This window comes from Cnephaeus nilssonii (genome assembly GCF_951640355.1).
Source record: "Cnephaeus nilssonii genome assembly, chromosome: 6".
Classification (NCBI taxonomy): Eukaryota; Metazoa; Chordata; class Mammalia; order Chiroptera; family Vespertilionidae; genus Cnephaeus; species Cnephaeus nilssonii.
The window spans coordinates 3,121,389-3,140,672 of record NC_137077.1 but is presented as its reverse complement, the minus strand read 5'-3'; the positions used below and the strand labels follow the sequence as shown (position 1 = coordinate 3,140,672).

The 19,284-nt window shown below is 57.6% G+C and overlaps 1 protein-coding gene across 8 annotated transcripts in view; it reads right to left on the bottom strand.

Annotated features, from left to right (window-relative positions):
- Positions 1–643: 643 nt before the first annotated feature.
- Positions 644–19,284, bottom strand: part of PACSIN2 (protein kinase C and casein kinase substrate in neurons 2) — a 114,497-nt gene continuing 95,856 nt past the window's right edge. For 4 of the 8 annotated variants that reach the window (XM_079774562.1, XM_079774561.1, XM_079774565.1 and 1 more), the window contains 9 exons: positions 15,874–16,030; positions 13,853–14,088; positions 12,329–12,484; positions 11,020–11,195; positions 8,802–8,922; positions 6,408–6,529; positions 4,374–4,496; positions 3,748–3,944; positions 644–2,359 (listed from right to left, as the gene is read on the bottom strand). In XM_079774562.1, the coding sequence (XP_079630688.1) occupies positions 2,247–2,359; positions 3,748–3,944; positions 4,374–4,496; positions 6,408–6,529; positions 8,802–8,922; positions 11,020–11,195; positions 12,329–12,484; positions 13,853–14,088; positions 15,874–16,030 (1,401 nt within the window). In that variant the 3' untranslated portion in view covers positions 644–2,246. The remainder of the gene's footprint in view (positions 2,360–3,747; positions 3,945–4,373; positions 4,497–6,407; positions 6,530–8,801; positions 8,923–11,019; positions 11,196–12,328; positions 12,485–13,852; positions 14,089–15,873; positions 16,031–19,284) is intronic. The other 4 variants (XM_079774559.1, XM_079774558.1, XM_079774564.1 and 1 more) reach the window with 1 other exon arrangement.

The window sequence follows — 19,284 nt, the reverse complement described above, 5'->3', positions numbered from 1 at the left end:
ACAAAGATTCATCATGAGCCGGGCACCGACACTGCAGTGGCAGCTGCTACCTCACTCCTGGCTCCCTGAGCGCCCGGTGCCCAGGTGGGGTGCTTTTCCGGGCGGCTTCACCGGGTTTGCTGATTGTGGCTGCGGCAGCCGTCTCATCTTTCTCATCTCACTCAGGCCTTTCTCCTCCCTTCACCCACGTGAGAGTGGAGGGCTCCGAGGGGGTGTGACTCGGGGTGCGGGCTGCTGGGCGGCCTCCTCAGGTGAGTCTGGCCCTTGGAGCCTGTTCCTTGCTGTGTCAAAGGGAAATGGGGAGACAGTCACTCCGGGCATTGGGAGAAGGGCACGCTCTGTGCAGATGGTGTACGAGCAGACAGGGCCCAGCGCGCAGCAGGTGCTCAGAAATGGGCTCAGGGAAGCCCCTCCAGGAGTGGACTCTGGTCCGGCCCACACTGGGGAAGCCCAGGCCACACCGTGGCAGGTTTTGGGGAAAGAGAAACCCCGAGGGGCGCAGGCCTCAAATCCCACCACCTCTGATGTAGCAGGGGCAGTGGGACGGGGCCGCGCCCTTGGGCAGCAGCCTGCGTAGGCTCTCACCCGGCCCCGAAGCTGGAAGTGCGACAGACAGGCGCACGTGCTGCTGTGAGCATGAGGCACACGCACGCAGAGACCATCACACTCACGAGATCAATGGTTTATTGATTCTTTTCCCTAAAATACTATACATTTAAAGAAACTTCTGAACTGAAAAGACGTGACAATTTTTGGTAATCTGTAGCAAAGGAATGAGGATTTCTGCTGGTAAGTCTTCAAGATAAACACGTACACACATCCACTTCCAAGCAAGACAGTCGCGCTCACTGGAACATGAGTAAATGCATAGCTTATATGGCGGCAGCCATTTCTCCAACGTCTGATACACAAAATAAAAGCTTTCCCCCCCTCCCCACCTGATTACAGTGTAGCGTCTTGCCGCGGCACGTCTGCTCCCTGATGACCGAGGACACTCCGAAGAGACCCTGGCGCTATGGGTGAGGCCCAGCTCCTGTGGGCTCAGGGGGGACACGGTGACGGGAGCCCGCAGCTGCTGCGAGGCCCGGAGCTTCAGTGCTCTGCTACGGAGGGACGAAGGCGAGTGAGCAGCGGGCCTGCAGCTGGCCTGTGGCACGAACTTCCCTCCGGCAGTGTCCACTTCCAGGGCCCGAGGCCCCTGGCCCACATCCGAGCCTGGAGAAGGCCAACCCAGCCCACCAGCCAGGCCTGGGCCCGAAGGCCACGGTCTTCAAGCAGTTTACCAATTAAATCCACTGTCAAGAGCCTTTGAAATCTCATGGAAACAGTAGACAAGCTCTTTAGATTCTCTGAATATCAAATAATATATATAGATACACCAGGACAAGACAGTCCAGCATAAAGTGTCTGGATCTACAGGTGCCTGGGCCTGAAAAGCTAGTCTTTTCAGGTTCGCCTTCCACATCACTGACAGAATTATTCATTTGCAAGAGTAAAGCTCTAAGCACGAAGAGAGTGGAAATAGTTTTTAAATATGGAGACTCGGGGAGTACTACAGGTTATTCCCGACACCCATGTTCACAGGAGGAACCCAACCATACGCGCGCCCACCTCTACTGTGGTCTTCTGCCTCACACGCCCTATCTGAACGGGCCAGGCGGCCCCGGGCAGTGGTGGACAAGTAACAGCACAACACGGAAGCAGAGGATGCACTTCTCATGCCTGGTATACGGCAATCTGTGCCGTAACTTAAGCCTAAATGAATGGATGAACAGGTACCATGAAGAACAACTGTACACGGCCTTAAAGACCTCAGAAAATGGCATTTTGTTCTTTAAGTTGCGGGTGAGAAGCGCATCAGAGAAAGAAGTTGGTGGAACAAGAATCAGGGGAACCCACCAGACGCGGAGGAGAGGCGGAAAGACAGGCCAGGAATATTCAGATCCACGATAAGCCACATGCACACTGAGCAGGGAGCGGGTGCGGCAAGGGCGGGATGTCGTGTACTGCGTCTTCGGTGCTCAGATCCCTCCATCGGCACTGTGGAAAGGCTGCCAAGTCCCAGGTGAAATGACCGGCTCGTCTGTCTTCAAGAGACACCATGAAGCCAAAGCAATGGAACCATCATCTTCTGCAGGAAAAGGAGTGGACGCCACGGCCGGCTGGAGCTGCCGGAGTGCTGCCCAGGCCGATGGCTAACGGAGTTCCTGGGACCGCACCCCTCCGCCAGCCAGCCCACTGGGCTGTCACTGGATCGCTTCGACATAATTTGCTGGGTACAGGCCAACCTGTCCATTGTCCAAGCGCCCCTTGCACCAGCCCTGCTCATCCTCGTCCTCTATCTTGGTCAGCTCATCCCCTGCAAGACAAAGACAGAGGGGTCTTGGTGAGCAGGCACGTGACACACTGACCACCGGGTCAGTCTCCCTCATATCTTAGCCCCCACTCTGGGCCCAACTCATATGTGGAATCTAACGAACAAAACAAACCAATGAACGGAGTGGGTCCAGAGACATGGAAACATGGAACAGAGTGCGGAATCTCGGAGGGAAGGTGGGGAGGGGTGGGTGGGTGGGAGATAATCAACCAAAGCCCTTGTATGCACAGATGCATAACCATGGACCCAGACAGTGGGGTGGTGAGGGCTTGGGTGGGGGTGGTGGGGCTGGAGGGAGCCGACAGGGGGAAAAGGGGACACATGTAATACTTTCAACAATAAAGATTTAAAAAACAATGAAAATACAAGAGAGAAGAAAAAAGACACAGGCTCGAAAATGCACGCAGGGCCCTGAGGTCAGGATGCAGCCTGTGCCGTAAAACCGAGGTTTCGGCTCCTCACAACAGAGCTGTGTTGGTGATAAACATGAACAGAGCATGGCTACGGGGAGAGTGTGACAGGTGCCACCCTAAGGCGAGCCTCTGCTGCCCAGGGCACAGCAAATGCCACTCGGGTCCGGGCAAGGCGGCACCGCCAGTGGAATCATGGAGAAAGGCTTTTCCTCAGGGGACCTGCAGGCCGGCGCGCGAGATGTTTGGGGCTGGGTGGTCCTGGCGACCAGCATCTCCTGCTCCGGTGCCCTATGGTGCCAGGCCTCGCCTGGCAAGAGGCACCATTTTAGGCAAAGGCACAGGCACCTCACTACCTGCTAAGCTCTGGCATTGGGCATCTGCTACATTTTTTAAAAATATATTTCTTTATTGATTTCAGAGAGGAAGGGAGAGGGAGAGAGAGAGAGAAACATCAATGATGATAGAGAATCATCGACCGGCTGCCTCCTGTACAACCCCCAATGGGGATCGAGCCCGCAACCCAGGCATGTGCCCTTGGCCGGAATTAAACCCGGGACCCCTCAGTCCGCAGGCTGACGTTCTATCCACTGAGTCAAGCCGGCCAGGGCCATCTGCTACATTTTAAAATATATATATTTTTATTGATTTCCGAGAAAGAAAGGGAGAGGGAGAGAGAGAAACATCAATGATGAGAGAGAAGCATTGATCGGCTGCCTCCTGCACGCCCCTACTGGTGATCAAGCCCGCAACCCGAGCATCTGACCAGGAATCAAACTGTGACCTCCTGGGTTCATAGATCAATGCTCAACCACTGGGCCACGCCAGCCGGGCAAGCACCTGCTACTCTTGGAGTGGGGGGACCCGACACTGGAACTAGGGGGATTCAGCCGCCCTGCAGTAAGACAGCCTCCCCGCAGGCTGGCAGCATCTCCCAGACGCCCACGGGGAGCCACCTACCAGCCTTGAAGCTCAGCTCGTCATGCTCCTGCCCCTCATAGTCGTAAAGGGCCCGGACCCGCACCTCCGACCCTGAGGTGGCATCCTCGTCAAATGGATTGGAGTCCCCATTGGCATCCGTGGAGGAGAACGGGTTGTTAGACTCGTCGTCGGACCAGTCGGTGGGGTAGCTCTGCGTCTTCTCGTAGCTGCTCACGCTGCAAGAAAGGGTGGGGCCGGGGCCCTGAGCACGGGCTGCCAGAGGCAGGAGGCCCTGGCTGGGCTGGGGACTCCCTCCGCAGGAGCACGGCCCTCAGCATCAGAGCGCGGCAGGCTCCCGGCCGGACCCGCACCAGCTCCTGGCAGAGGCAGGCGGGCGGCTCCAGCGGCGCCACCCCGCGGCCTGTCTTCCTGTGCAGAGGCTTTGACTACGGTTAGTGGAGGACAGAGGAAAGCAACCACAGGTTAACTGTGCCCCCCTCCCTGCGAAATTGAAAAGCCAGAGACTGTCCACAGCTGGCAGCCGGGCCGCGGCCTGCGGGCCTCATGCATTGCTTTCAGTGCCACGGGGCCGAGACCCTGGACAGAGAGAAGGAGAAGACAGAGCGAGCGAGGTGAAGACCAGAGGGAAACGTCCGTTCACCAACTTTTTGGCCTTAATGTCCTCCTTCTCACTGACGGTGCTCCCCGTGTCGTCCTCATCCTCGAAGGGGTTGTAGCTGGACAGTGACTGCGCTGACCGTGTGGGGACGCTCGGGACACTAAGGTCGCTATAGGGAGAGAGAGAGCTTTCAGGGGACCCCAGCGTGGCAGCCCCTGAGGTCCTGGGTGCTCCCAGCTGCAGGGTCACAGGGCCAAGGGCTAAAGGCACAGTCAGATGGAGGAATATGCTGTATGAGCAGAAAGTTGTTTCAGCAAAATACTTGGCAATAAACACACAAAGTGTCTCCGAGGACAGACCTGCATTTCCATCCGGGCATCAGAGCCCCGGGGAGGTACATGGGGATTCTGTCCAAGCCTCCCCATCCTGTGAGCTGGCCGGCCAGACAGCCCTGGGGCTCAGCCTGTGGGGCCCAGAGCCCGCTGAGGAGAGGAGGGAGGCTCCCAGAGCTCTGCGGACCCCACAGCACAGCGCACCCCTCCTCTGGCTACTAAAGGGTCTTCTGGGCCTGGAGCTTCCAAACGCGGTCCGGGAGCTGCGGAACAGCCCTGTCTAGGAAGGAGAACCCCTTTCGTGCTGCAGAGAGAAAACCCGTCTGTACAACCATGTCAACTGCCTCCTGTGTGCCCGGCCTGGTCGGACCAGAGAAACGAGACCCGAGCCCGGCCTGAAGGCTGACAGCCAGGAGCGACGGGGTGCGGGATGCAGGTGCTGAGCGCAGGACCGATGGAAGAGAAGATAGGCCCCGAGAGCCCGGCACCCCGTGTAACTCTGCGCCGATGGGGCAGACACCAAGTCCCAGGGCAGGCTCCGGCGGCCAGCACCACCTCTCGCCAAGTCCAGGCTGCGTGGAGCAGACACTCAAAGTTCCGGGTGGACGGCTCAGAGATGGAGAGGGGAGGGGAAGAAATGCTTCAAATGCCACTGGAGTGACCCATGACCTCACTGAATTCAGGCCTGCTGAAGGGCGCTGGACCCCAGCCTGCCCGCTGCCTACACCTGGGCCACATGTCTGAGACCCCAGGCCCTCCTCCCTCCTGGGCACCTTTTCCTGACTTTCTGAGAGGGGACTGGTCCTGGGCAGCTGAATCTGTACAGCAGCCAAGGCAGACTTGACCCAGGCACTCCCCGGGGTGGTAGCTCTCCCTCCCCACCCCACCCCATCACACAGGTGCTGGCATGATCCTGGGGATGGTGCTCACTGCTCTGCTCACTTAACCAAGCCCACCTGCCCAGATGGTGACAAAGCAGCTGAAAGATGACAGGCCATGTCTGCCTGGGGGGGGGGGGGCTTTGGGCGGGGGCTTCAGTGTCTGGGGCTACAGAAAGGCCCTGGAACCTGTGCTGATCCTTCCTCGGAAGCCACGATCATGTGATGCATCATCACCACGCGATGCATCATCCCTCGGCGTGATGGAGGCCTCAGCCAGCCGGGCACGGCTCCCAGGGAGGGCCGCCTGCAGCCAGCTCTGCAGAGGTTCAGTGCTTTCCTGATGGGAACTCTGGGTGAGGACAGGCCTTGTCGCTAGACAAGAGGGCCTAGTGACCTCAGGGCCACCTCCTCTCTCCAAACAAGGAGGAATAACCCAGGCTCTCAGCAAAGAGGTGATTTCAGAAAGAGGGCACCTGACAACGCCCCCCGCCCCCCGTCCCCGCACACAGCCTGGGGGAGTGCACACCTGGCCAGGGACCTGAAGCAGCCGGAAGGAAACTCGGTGACCTCCACCTGCCTGTGTGCGCCACTGGGGACACGTGTGACCAGCACCGGATCAGCCTCTCCCTTCACTTGGGGCCCAAAGCATGTGTGGCCAAGGCTCCTCTCTGGATCTTTCTGCAGCTCCAGCCGGTGGGCAGATGATCCTCCCAGAGATGCCCTGAGGCCTCGCCCACAGAACTCACAGAACTCAGACGCCCATGGGAGACCCTGTGAGGCCCCACTGGGGACACGCCCAGGTGTCCAAGCTGCGGGCGGTGTCCTGGCCCATGCCGAGGGCCCAGGGATGGAGGTGCCCTCACCCACCTGCTGGGCTTGTTCTGCAGAGCCTGGTCGCCCGTCTGGTTGATGCCGGTCAGGGTGACGCCGTCAGTGGGCTTCTTCTTCTCTCTCCGGCTGAGAGTTCGATTCATGTCTGCAGACCACTCCTGGTTCCCAGGCACCGAAGGAGAGAAGTCAGAAGTTCACTGCGTGAGGCCACATCAGTCTAAAGCCTGGGCAGGGGCTTGGCCCTCAGAGCTGACTGTGCCCTAAACTGGACCTGAGCAAGTCTGCGATAGGGAAACAAAACCCTGGGGTGCAAATACCATCGGGGGCTGGGGGCCCTGCATCACCAAAGGGGCAGATAAGCTAACTGACCACTCAAGTCTCCAAGGAGTGGCACCCTCCCGTGGCACGCTGTGCTATTCCTATTCCATGCATCCATCTCCCCAAAGGTCCGCTCCTTCCCAGCAAGGGGCCAGTTTTACCAAGTCCCTGGGAAACACTGGAGTGGGAGAGGAGAAAGGGGCAGGATTTCCCAGAAACGCACGTGCACATGGCTGATGGGGCTTCCCTCCCTCCTGACAGCACCCAGCACTTGGTGCCACCGAGTCCCCGCTGTGCTCACGTGCAGTTACAGGATCTTAAGGTTCAATGCCATCTTAGCAATCCCAAGTCTAACCATCGCTCAGATGAGGAAACCGAGACCCAGAAAGAAAAAGTTACTTTCCACAGAGTTAGCGGGAGCTCAGGTCAGCCACTTGTCTATTACTTCTCAAGTGAAATAACATGGCTGAGGACTCAGCTGGAACCTGAGTGCCCTCGGGGACCTTTGGAATGTAAATCTGTGCTGCCTGACGGACAGGAAGGGCAGCGCACGTTTCCAGAACCGGGCTGCGGACCCACACAGACCCCAGGGATTGCACACACCGCCGGAGGTTTGGGATTCAATAAGTTAGCCATAAATAGTAACTTACTTCATCCTTGTGGCATGGAAAACAAAACAAATCATTTCATTAGAGAAAGACAAGCATGATCCGCCCCCTGTGGGCACTGGTCCCGGACCCGCAGAGAGGGGCCACCCAGGGACTCTCGCCCAGACACCCACCCCGGGAGACAGCCTGTCAAGTCTTCCTTGCCAGGCCATTCCGCCGTGTGGGTACTGCCTGCTGACAGGCCACCCTAAGGAGAGGGGGGAGGATGGGGTGGGTGCTGTGTGCACAAGACACGTCTTCAACCCGCTTCTTCCCACTGAGTCATCGTGGGGTGGGAGGGAGGCTGGGCGCCTTCTCCTTTCTCCGGGTCCACTTGCACTCAGAAGGGCCCGGGCCTGTCCTGTCCCCGGGCCTGTGGCAGGGGCACAGCCCGCTCTGGGCTTCCTGTTGGGAAATGTCCTAAAAATGGGGCGGGCGGGCGGGGCGCTCAGCTGCAGGGGCCCACGCTGTCAGCTGAAGCAGCTTTCTTGAGACGCTCCAGAGAACACAGGCACATGTGAGGCTTAGCAACTGCAGCTACGATGGGGCCAAGCCGGCTGCTGTGTGGTCGGCCCGTGGCCCAAACCCAGTCTGGCCCAGGTCCCTGAACCCGACCCGAGGAGACAGCTACTGTCCGCACATGTTAGACCTGGGGAAACTGAGTCACAAAAAGGGCAAATGACTTGCTCATCACCCCACAGCTGGCCTCTCGCTGCACTGAATCGGGGGAAGCCACTCGGCCTGAGTCCAAGGCAGAGCCGCTTCCGACATCCTCCCGGGAGAGGCCCTGCTCCACCGCGAGGAGGGAGAATCCCGCCCTCAGAGAACAGGGAGCAGGACTAGTGCCCACGGCCTTCTCTGCTACCATGCAGGTGGGGAGGCGGGGCGGGGGGGCTGGCAGAGCCTGCGATCCCCAGGCATTTGGCATGTAAAGACACTGGGAGGCTCAGACCATGAGAATGGGACCAGGAGCGTTAACCCTGAACCCAAAGGGACTGAAATGAGGACAGCGGGAAGGGGAGGAAGAGCTGCACACCGAGCCCACGCTCCCCTCAGCCTGGCCCAGGGGCAGCTGAGCGGGTGCCGTGGCCTGCAGGCTGTGCGCACTGTGGCCGCTCCCTCCCGGACATCCCAGGTGGGGCAGGGAACTGGGGGTCGGGGGGCCTGCATGCCCTGCAGCTCCTGGGACTCGCCCTGCAGAAATGCCAGTGGTTAACAGGTGACCAAAGTTCTCAACGAGAAAGGACATAATTGCACCTTCCCTAGAGATTCAGGCCCTTCAGTAACGCCGGAAGCCCCACGAAATTAGACATCAGCTTGTCTTCGAGCGTCGCTGGGGGTAACAGCTCCTCATGAACAGGGCAAAGGCCAACGTGGAGTTGGAACGAGAAAGACAGTGCATGACTCGACCCGTGGGCCTGGCCCCGGCCGGGCCAAGGGGGTCCCGGGTGCAGCCTCCTCCTACCTCAAACTGCGGCCAGTTCATGGACATGCCCGGCCCGTGGTTGGCTCTGAACCACCGCAGGTCCTCCACCGCGTCGGCAGCTTTGAGGCTCTGCTCCAGTTCACGGTAAATGTTTTTGTAGCTAAATCAGAAAGAAGCGTGACTCTTGGAAGGCAGGGACGGCCACACTCACCCCAGCCCGGTGTCTGCCACAACGGGTCCCTACCACAGCTGGCTTCACACAGGACCAGGTCTCCCACCCTGGCTCGGCCGGTGGTCATCTAGCCTCAACGTGCACAGATGACCAGCAACAATGGCGTGGAAGCCACAGCTCTGGCTTCTAACAAGCCAGCTTTCAATCACCAGGGGGCAACTTGGCTTTGTTCTGTACCAGGTAATACAGAAAACACCGGCATCTGGGCCACACAGGCCACCAAGCCGGGTGGTCCCACCTAACCAGCTCCAGAATCCAGTGTCAGGAAAGTCCCTCCTCATCCCTTCAGAAGTGGGGACGCCTCCTGCTGGACAGCTCACAGCAGCTCGCTTCCCTAAGAAGCTGACCACGTCGAACAGGAGTATGTGTCACTATGGGTCGTTGTATTTTTTCACTCCTAACCTTGATGGCTGGAAGTCATTTACCCTCCCTAGACCTGTTTCCTCCTCCGTGGAGTGGGCACAATACCCTCTATTATGGGTTGAAGTCCTAACCCCCAGCACCTCAGAGTGTTACCTTCTTTGGACATAGGGTCTTTACAGAGGAAATCAAGTTCAAGTTAGGTCATTAGGGTGGGCCCTAATCTATGGACATCTTTTTATAAAAAAGGGGGGATTTGGACATAGACACAGAGAGGGAAGACGGGGTGACGCCACCGAGAGAAGACGGCCATGTGACTGAGGTGATGGTCTATAGCAGTGATGGGCAACCTTTTGAGCTTGGTGTGTCAAACAAACTTCGCCAAAAAACTGAGCATAACTCGGGTAGTGTGTCACTTTGAGGAAAAAACATTATTTCGCAAATGTTTCATCCTCAGGAGCAGCAAATGTTTCATCCTCGGCATGCGGCCGCTGAGGCGGCCGCATGTCATCAGAAATGGCTACGCGTGTCAGTGCTGACATGCGTGTCATAGGTTCGCCATCACTGGTCTATAGCCTAGGAAGGCCGAGGGGTGACAGCAGACACCACGAGCTGGAATCGGCAGGAAGACCTCCGATAGAACTGCTGAGGGAGCATGCCCTGCCGACACCTGGGCTGCAGACTTCAGCTCCAGGAGAGAGAGGACAGACTTGCGGTGAGGGAAGCACCCAGGCTGTGTACTTGGTTACAGCAGCCCTCAGACACGACCACCCCAGCTACTGGCCAGAGGGCCTTGGAGGCTGAGCAAGGTCAGACTGCACTCCTGTGTGGGAGCTATTCCACAGAGAGGAGCCCAGTCCTGCCCCAGCCAGCTGTGTGGCCTCAGGCAAGTCACTGAGCCTCACCCAGCCTCAGCCGCCTAATCGTAAGACAATGCCACCTACTTTATAGACTGTCATAAGATGAATTAAATGGTGGCAGGGGAGCTGTGCAGTAATTGTTGCTTCTGTTGTTTTATACAGAAGGAGACATAGGGGATGTAATTTCCTGGTAACAAGCCCTGCTCTGTGGATGGCAGAAGTCTATGTCCAGGGTTGCCCAGACCTCTGCCCTGAACAAAGGCATCATGGGACCAGAGACAGAGAAGTGCAGAAAAAGCTTCCCAGTCTCCCAGCACAGTTCAGATCCGAGTCTCCGAGGGTCTGTGCTGCCCGGGCCTGGGACACTGAGAAGTCTAGGACCGAGCTGGCAGCCAGCTAGTCTGGACAGAGAGGACTTAAAGGGGCCGCAAGGTCAGACCGTCCTGGGGCAGGGCCTGCCGGCCCGGGAATGCTGTGCTTGCACCCGGATGACTTCAAATCCAGCGACTGTAGCCAGTCCGAGCTGCAGCCCTCCCCGTGCGCAGACCCAGTGCTGCACACAGAGCTGGTAGAGCCGGCCCCTTAGCGTGCGGAGCGGGGCCGAGGGGCTCAGGCCAGGGACCAGCTGCCGCGAGCAGTAGCGACAGGCTCAGCAGAGGGGCTCGCCCTGGGCAGGGGAACTTCACCACCGCGAGAAGACCTGACCAACACTGCCACCCCAAATCCGGAGACCGGTGACCGAGCCTCGCTCAGAAGCACCTTCCGCTGCCTTCCCTGTGACGTGCCCTGTGGCGAGGACACCTACCTGGACACGTTGGACAGGTCGAGGTGCTTCTGAACCTCGAGCAGAACTTCCCGGAAGAAGCGCAGGCGCTTCTCCTCAAACTGCTGGCATTGCTCGAACACCTGCTCCATGTTCTCCATGTACTGGGGGGTGCCCTGGTCCAGCTCCTTCAGGGACTTCTCGTACTTCTCCTTGGTCTGCGAGAAAACGCAGGCACCACAGCGGGAGGGTCACCACCAAGAGCAGGCGAGCCAGGCTCTGCCACGCGGGCCCTCACGGCCTGAGTCCCTTCCCACCACTCTGAATTCAGCAGCAGCTGGCCTTACTAATCAGGTGGCAGTATTACACCAGCTGCTTTGGGTGACTTCTATAAGGAATAAGCACAGTGAGGAGCCATGACCTGCACCTAAGAAGCACCCCGATCTATTTCCTTTGCACCCCTCAGGTCCCTTGACAGTAGCAGCCTCTCTCTCTCCCGCAGAGCAGAGCAAAGCAGACGGAGGGGCTGGAAGCTGGAGGCCAGGCACAGGCCCAGCCCACTTCCTGGGAACTATTCAATCACAAGTCCCGTGACCCAGACCTCCCAGGCGGAAGGCCACCTGCATCTGAGGAGCCCTTCATAAACATCCTGTTTGATCTTCTCCCTAATCCACTGCAGGGGGAGGGGCGGGGGACCCCCCTTCACAGTGGAAGACACAGATGGCCCGGAAGCCACACTACCTGCTCCCAGTCTCTTCTTGACTGAGAGCGCCTGTCCCACCGCCCGAGCTCCTGCCGCTCTGCCCACACCTCTCTGGGGCCCTCACGGCTGAGGCTGCCAGGAAAACCCTCCTGCTCCAGGCCCTCGGGCTCCCTGCGGCCAGCGCACCCGCCTCCACCCTCCATGGGACTCGCTTCCACATCAGAGCAATCGCTCTAACCGCCTGGCCCGCCACACCTCTGCCCGCCCTTCCTGCAGTGGTTCCGTCAGCAGCATCCCAGGCGCCTTACTTTGCCTGACTCTCAAGGCCATTGGCAATTTGGTCCTCAAAACCCTCCGTATCAGCTCCTACATCGGCTCCCCCTGGGACATTCACACCTCCGAGTCCTGCACAAGCATTCTTCCCCCCTCTGCCCACAGCCACCCAGCTGCCCCGCACCTTACCCCCGAGCACGGGGATCCTGGGGCGGGCACAGCGGGCACTGGAGAGGCCCTCTGAGGGCAGGAATGCGGTGACTGTGTGTCCCCCTCTCCACCCAGGCAGCCAAGCGGCGCAGACGCTCCCGTGTGCCAGATACACAGCGGGAGGGGCAGGTGCACTCACCACGGGGAGAGAGGTGCGGGATTTACCTTAAGAACATCCTGCTTGCACTTTTCCACTTTGTCTTGCAATTTCTTAAGCTGTTCAGGGTTCAGGGATGGGTCCACTTTGCTGTTGCTTTCTCGCGATATCGCCAACTTCTCCTCTTTGCACGCCGCGTGGTAGGCTTTCTTTGCTGCTTCTACCTGCGGGGAGGAGGGGTTGCTGAACCTCGGGATTCTGAAAGGTCAAAATCCTCACCCGACGCTACAGAGCCCCTGGGAAGTGCTCGTGCTCTCAAGAGGCGAGGAAAGCGCAGGTAGAGCTGTGTGTTCAGTGTAACTACACACAGTTATGACAGAGGGCCCCATTCAACAGACACTGACGGTGCCTGCTGTGAGCCAGGCGCTGTCCTAGGCACCAGAATGAGGTATGGCACCAACAAAGGACCTGGGCATTCATGGGGCTTACGGTCTAGCTGGGGAGGCAACTGTAAGAAACAGCTCAAGTTCAGGGTAAAGTATAAGTGCTAAGGGCCAAGGAGGAGAAGAAAGCAAGGAAGAGAGATGGGAAGCCGGTGGTGGAGCTGGGCCTGGGGAAAGCCCCCCAGATGACATGAAGCAAGAATTGGGGGAGGGGGGGCACCTGAGGGGAGAGCATGCCCAGCAGCGAAAACTTCACAAGAGAAACTTAACACAGAGGGTGACACCGGAAGGCGGGGTCACGGGCCACACTTTCCACTGGCCATTCAGCCACACACAAGCATACAGGTACTGACATATGTATAATTTATTTAACGGAAGCTTCCTTACTTGAGCCAGTCATGGATTTCATTTGAGGGATGAGCTTGTAACCATGGCCACATGAGGGGGTAGTGTCATTGCAAAGAGGCCAGGGACAGAGAGGAAGCGACAAAAGCCAAGACACAGAGGAAGGAGGAAAGACTGCAGTTCCCACCAGAAGGCGCAGGCGTGAGGGAGTGATTCTGAGGAGCCGGTGCCACTCCTAGGAGAGCCAGGGGAGCGGGAGGGGGAGGAGGGGGGGCCAGGGTGCGGGTGGGGCCGCAGTGCTGAGGCGGGAGGGGCGTGTGTCTGTCTGAAAGCTCCAGCGGCCAAGGCTGGACAAGACTCAGTGGCTTCGGTTGCTCCTTTCAGAAAAACAAATCGCAGTATCATTTGCAAATTTGAGAGAAAAACACATATAAGAGGAAAAAGTTTTAAACTAACCCTTTCTCCTCGTCCCAAGGGACTTTTCAATCTCTCTAGCAGACCATTCCCAGGCTGGGAAGTACGGCTGGTGGAGAAGAGTTTGGGTTTGGAGCTCTATCACCAGTATCTGATCCCGTGTCCTGACTGTAAAATGGGTCGGTCAGGATTACATTGAAGTCTGGAACTTGGGTAAATGTTAGCCACTAGGGCTTATGGCCTGAGGGGGGGCCCTTTATTTCTGATGCTAACAAATGCAGGAATTCTGGGAGTGTGGGGGGAGCATTGCTGGTGGGAGGACTAGGGCCACAGGTCCCCAGCCAGGAGCACAGGTCTGCGGGGCGGGGAAGGGCCTGCGGGAGGGTGCACCTCTTTCAGCTTCTTGGCCCAGGGCTTCTGTGCCTTCCGAAAGCCGTCCTCGGCTTCCTTGGTCTCCTTAAAGCCGCCCATCATCTGCTTGTGAAAGGCCTCCTTCTGCCAGTTCTTGATCTTCTCGAAGTCCTCGTTCATCAGGGAGGCCTTCACCTCCAGGTGCAGCTCGCTCACCTTCTCCGCCTCGGACATGACGGCCATCCAGGCCTTCTCCACCGTCCCGTACTGAGGCCCTGCACAGAGAGAGAAGCTGGCGGTCACTGTCCCTGTGGGGCCCACAGGCCTCCAGGGGACTTCCTGTCAGTCCCTCCCGCGGCCGGGGAGTGGGGGCCAGCAGCCCGGCTGTCTGGCCAGGTTTCCTTGTGGTTGTTGCAGATACTTTCCTCTCAGCGGCTCTTCCTTTTTCAGTTCCTGGGATGATGAAAAGAATAAGGAACTGAAGCTGAATCAGCTCGGCCATTTTTTGCTAGGCAACTTGAGAGATTACATCAATTTCCTTTTTTGAAGTCACTGGGCTCTTTAAAAACTCAAATTTCTGCCGTTTCAATTTGTGTAAGGCTGGCTGGTGGAGGAGGGGCCGTACGAAGAGCTGCCCGCTCTCCCAGGACACTCCCCAGGACACTTCCCTGGGGGGGGGGGGGGGCTCCTCAGCACCGTGGCCCCGTCTCCTGGGCCACACGCCCCCTCCCAGGGATGAGGCCAGGCCCTGTCATTCACTCCCAGGAAGAGCCCAGCCGAGCCCGGCTCGAGAGCTGCCTGTGGAGGGAGGGCTGTGCCCTCAGCAGAGCAGAAGCTCTGTCCTGGGGGAGGGAAGGGTTGGAGGCAGGAACCTGCTCTGGCCAGATGGAAATCTCTATAGTGGGGTGGGGTGCCTGAGTCACCTCACTCACTGTTCTCAGGAAGGAAACGCACAACCGGCCTGTCGTTTTGAGGATGTGGGGTGGCATGAGGTGAGGGAGGGACAAAGGCAGAGCTGGGGATGAACATGGAAGCCCCAGGTCCTGTCTTCAAGGCACTCTCAGGGGACAATTACTGTCTGAGCTGGGTGATGACACAGAGGCACTGGGGGAGGGGAGAGGCGAGCCTCTCTGAACTTCTAATCCCGGCGTCTATGAAACCTGCAGCTCCCTGTCCTGCCTAGATCCTCAACGCCGGGGCAGCATCCACACGGTGAGGGGCAAGTGCTCTGTGACCCTCAAGCTCTGAATGGACAGAAGGGATTGTGTCAACAGCTGGATCCTGAGAGGCAGAAACGAACGACAACAGCCACCATTTACTGAGGGACTGGGCCCATCCCTGGCTACTCCTCATCCATGAACAGCCACTCCGCTGGTCCAGACCCTGGGAGCCTGCCCTCCAGAACCCCTGGCCCTCCAGGACCCTGACCAGGTCCCCTGGTTGGCTCCTTCGAGGACAGCGGTCACGGTAGAAGAACCTGAGAAACACACCGAGAAACTCCTACCAACCCGCTCTGTCCTAGGACACCCAGAACCAGTCAGTGCCCCCTCCACTGCTGGGAAGTGCGTCGAGCACAATCCAGGTCCACAGCAGCCTTCTGTCACTAAGCTCCAGAATCTTCTGTTGGGCTAGGGGGTGAGAGAGGCAAACCCGCTATTCCATTAAAATTCAGAACGGACGCCCTGCTGGATGTCACTATCCAGTCCCGCCTGACTCGCTACCTGGCCGAGCTCACACCTCAGCGGCTCTCAGGGCCAGCACCTCGGTGCTGCGTGCCAGGCTTCTGCTCGGGTGGGAGCTTTCTCAAGGGTGGGCCCCGGGAGCTGTTCTACGTTAAACCGACAAGCGCAGCCTCCGTGGGAGACTCAGATGCTGTCAGTCCTGCCGTGAGGAGAGAAATCGCACGCAGCCTGTGGGTGACCGCACCCTGCTGCTCTCCCAAACGAATCACGGCCTCAGAACTGCAAGACGCACTCCTGCCCACTTCCTTATGAGAGAGGAAACTGGCACAGAGAGGTCACCGATTTGCCCAGAGCTGTGCTGGGCAGGGGCCTCCCTACCCTTCTCCACGAGCTGCCTCCAGCGCCGGGCCCACTCGGTGAGCTGCTGCGCATACGCCTTCTCGATGCGTGCCCGCTCATGCAGGCAGTTCATGAGGTCGCTGCACAGGCGGTGGCCATCGTCGATTCGCTTCACGGTCCGCTTGTAGTTCCCGACCTAGGAGACAGAAGCGCGCTGGGAGGCTTGGGGCTCTGGGCAGCAGCCCACCTGCCAGACCCTCCCGGAGCAGGACAGCCTGACCCTCACTGCTGTCCCAACAGCCTCCGTGCCGACCAGGCTCCCGAAGGCTCATCCCTCTCCCATTTGAAAGGCATCCCACATCATCAGTTGACAAGCCCCCGCTTTCACTCAGCAGCAGGAACATACAAACAGCCATCGAAGCTTCTCAATGCCACCTGGCCAGTGTCCATGCTCTGGCCTGTGGGTCAGGGAGGGAGACAGACCAGCTCAGGGATGGCTATGATGGAGGGAAGTGAGGGGTTTAGGGCACCCAGGGGGACTCTCACGCAGACTGAGGGGCCAGGGACAGCTTTCCAGAGGAGGTGATGCCTAACTAGAGAGATTTAAAATAATAATAATAATGTTTTAGTAACTCATTAAAATGATCTTACATTACAGACTTTTGGCTAAAGGCCTTTGATCATCATGGGTATAAACAGGTGTCTTCTGCCTTGAAGTCATCACTTGCCGGATTATTACTGCCTCCCAATCATGGCAATCAACACTATTTCCCACTTACTGAGCACCTACTATGTGCCAATCACCACCACAGGTGTATCACACCTCCAAATACTGCCTCCACCGTAACAAGCAGGAGCAACTGTCCCCGCTTTAAGATGAAGGGACCAAGGCTTAGAGAAGTCGCATAGTTTGCCAAGACCCCTCAGTTGCAGACCCTTCTCTGCTCTGACAAGGACTGAGGTGAGTTTTGGCTACTTTTTCTCACATATGAAAGGAGAGACTAGCTCATCTAAATTGTAAATAATAAACAGGTAATTGAGAAGATTCCAGTGGCTAATTTGGAGGGATAATCAAGTGTTCAATGTTTCATTCTTTGAGCTGCTTATCTTGGACACCAGAAATACCTGGTTCCCAGAGGAAATGGGGCAGAAAAGCCATCTATTGTATTCTCAACCCCTTTCTCCCTGTCTTCAAACACCCTAGCCCACCTTTTGCCAGTGTTACCGTTCCTAAGTCTCTTTGCCTGGCTGAGCATGCTTGTACTTCACCCCTGCTGAGAGTGAAGCTGGAAGCTCCTGGGGAACAGGGTCCCACTCCTGCAGCAAAGGGCACGGTCCTCAGGCTGCGGCCACCGGCACTGCTGCGGACTTGTGATTTACACACAGTGCAGCTCTCCTACCCTGAGCCTGGCTAACGGGTGGAGGAGGGGTTCTGAGGAGTGTGGGAGGGCCTGGGAAGGCACCGAAGGCAGGCCTGCAGGGAGATGGGCAATCGGGGGAGGGACTGAGATGTCGAGCTCCCATGGGGACAGAAGCCCTGGAAGTCAGGTGGCCTGGCAGCCTTCCCCAGAGGCCACTGGGGTTTGCAGCAGCTTGCTGAAGTTCACGAACACCAGCACTTGTATTATTATTGTATTATTTTCCCTCCACAGTCCCCCAGCCCAGGCCTGGCCTAGCTGTTAGCCCCCAGTCAGGGAAGCAGGTGAGCAGCTCACCAACACGCACAGGCTGAACCCGAGCTTCCAGTCCTACCTTCAGCAGCCCCTTTTTAGGAAGGCGAACGCGAGCATGTCACAACCAGTTGGAAGTGACATCACATGCTCACTTCCCATTTAAAATAGGGCCTTGCTATCATTTTGAAATTTACAGCAAGATGAAAAAAATCACCAACAAAACCCAAGTCAGGTCCTAGCCGGTTTGGCTCAGTGGATAGAGCGTCAGCCTGCGGACTGAGGGGTCCCAGGTTCAATTCTGGCCAGGGGCACATGCCTGGGTTGTGGGCTTGGTCCCCGGTAGGGGGCATGCGGGTGGCAGCCAATCAATGATTCTCTCTCATCATTGATGTTTCCATCTCTTTCTCCCTCTCACTTCCTCTCTAAAATCATTAAAATCTATTTAAAAAACAAACAAAAAAAAAAAACCAAGTCAGTGCCGCTGAGCTGGTGGCAGGAGAGCTGAGATCACCACGGCCCATGCACACCTGACAGTCCCCAGGCAGCCACCACGTGAGCTGGCTTTCATCCCAGTCACCAACAATATTCAAACTGGTAATCAACATCAAGACATGTTGGCTCTCTAGAAACCTGCCCATCTCTGACTTTCAAAACCCTTGTAGAAAGATTTACAGAAAAGAAAAGGATGTCTCTTAACAAGGTCCATGTTGGTACAACCCATCAGCACATACAAGGTGAGCAAAAGTAGGTTTACAGTTGTGAGTATGCGGAATACAGCTTATTCTTGTACTATTATTTATTAATTATTGTATTATTTTCCACTCAAACAACTGTAAACCTACTTTTGCCCCACTTATATTCAAATAACTACTCTTGAAACCTGAGAAGCAGCAAGGAGTGCAGAAGGATGTCCCCAGAAGCACGTGCTGCACGTTTGAGTGCCGGACTGTGACCATGCTGGGCCACGGAAGGAAGGAGAGCTCACGGTGACAGGCACCGCAAAGCCATCTGTGTCCCCAACTTCATCTACATTCAGCTCACCCCGCAGACGGCAAGACGCTAAAGACAGGCGCTCAACACGCGTGTGCCTGGCACAGGACCACAATGCTCGTCCTCTCCCTTCAGGACTGCCTGGCTGAGGGAGGGGCGGGGTGGGGAGGTATACTGAAGGCAACATCTGAGCTGGGCTTTCAAGGAGGCTGGCCACGTTAAAGGGCTAGTAGGAGGCTGGCCACGTTAAAGGGCTAGTAGGAGGCTGGCCACGTTAACGGAGAGGCGAGGGAAGGGTTCCAGGCAGGGAACAGTGCTGGCAAAGTGAAGAAGTTATGACAGCACGGAGACCTGGCGCACTGTGAGACGCCCCCCAGGAATGGAACACGGAACACAGAACTCAGGGCAATGAGCAGAGACCTGGCCAGGGGTCAGTGCAGCAGGTGGGGTGGGAGGTGGAGCAGATAGTGAGGAATCTCAGGGCGGGCCTTCACCCTGAAGGTGCTGTGCGCAGGGCCTGCTGGGCCTTGGGCGGGGAAGCTCCTGGGGAAGGTGTGAGAGTGCCTCCTGAGACTGGGCCCAGCTGTGAGGAGACCTAACACAAGGATAACGTCAGAGAGGGGAGGGGACTGAGTGTCCAAGGCAGGGGGAGAAATGGGGAACAGACAGATGTTGATGAAGTATCCCATCCTACCTGCCCCGATTTCTGCTCTCTGAGGCTCAGCTCGGCCTCCCCAGGGCGGCTTCCCTGCCACCTGCCGCCCGAGCCGGGCCACCAGTGCGGAGC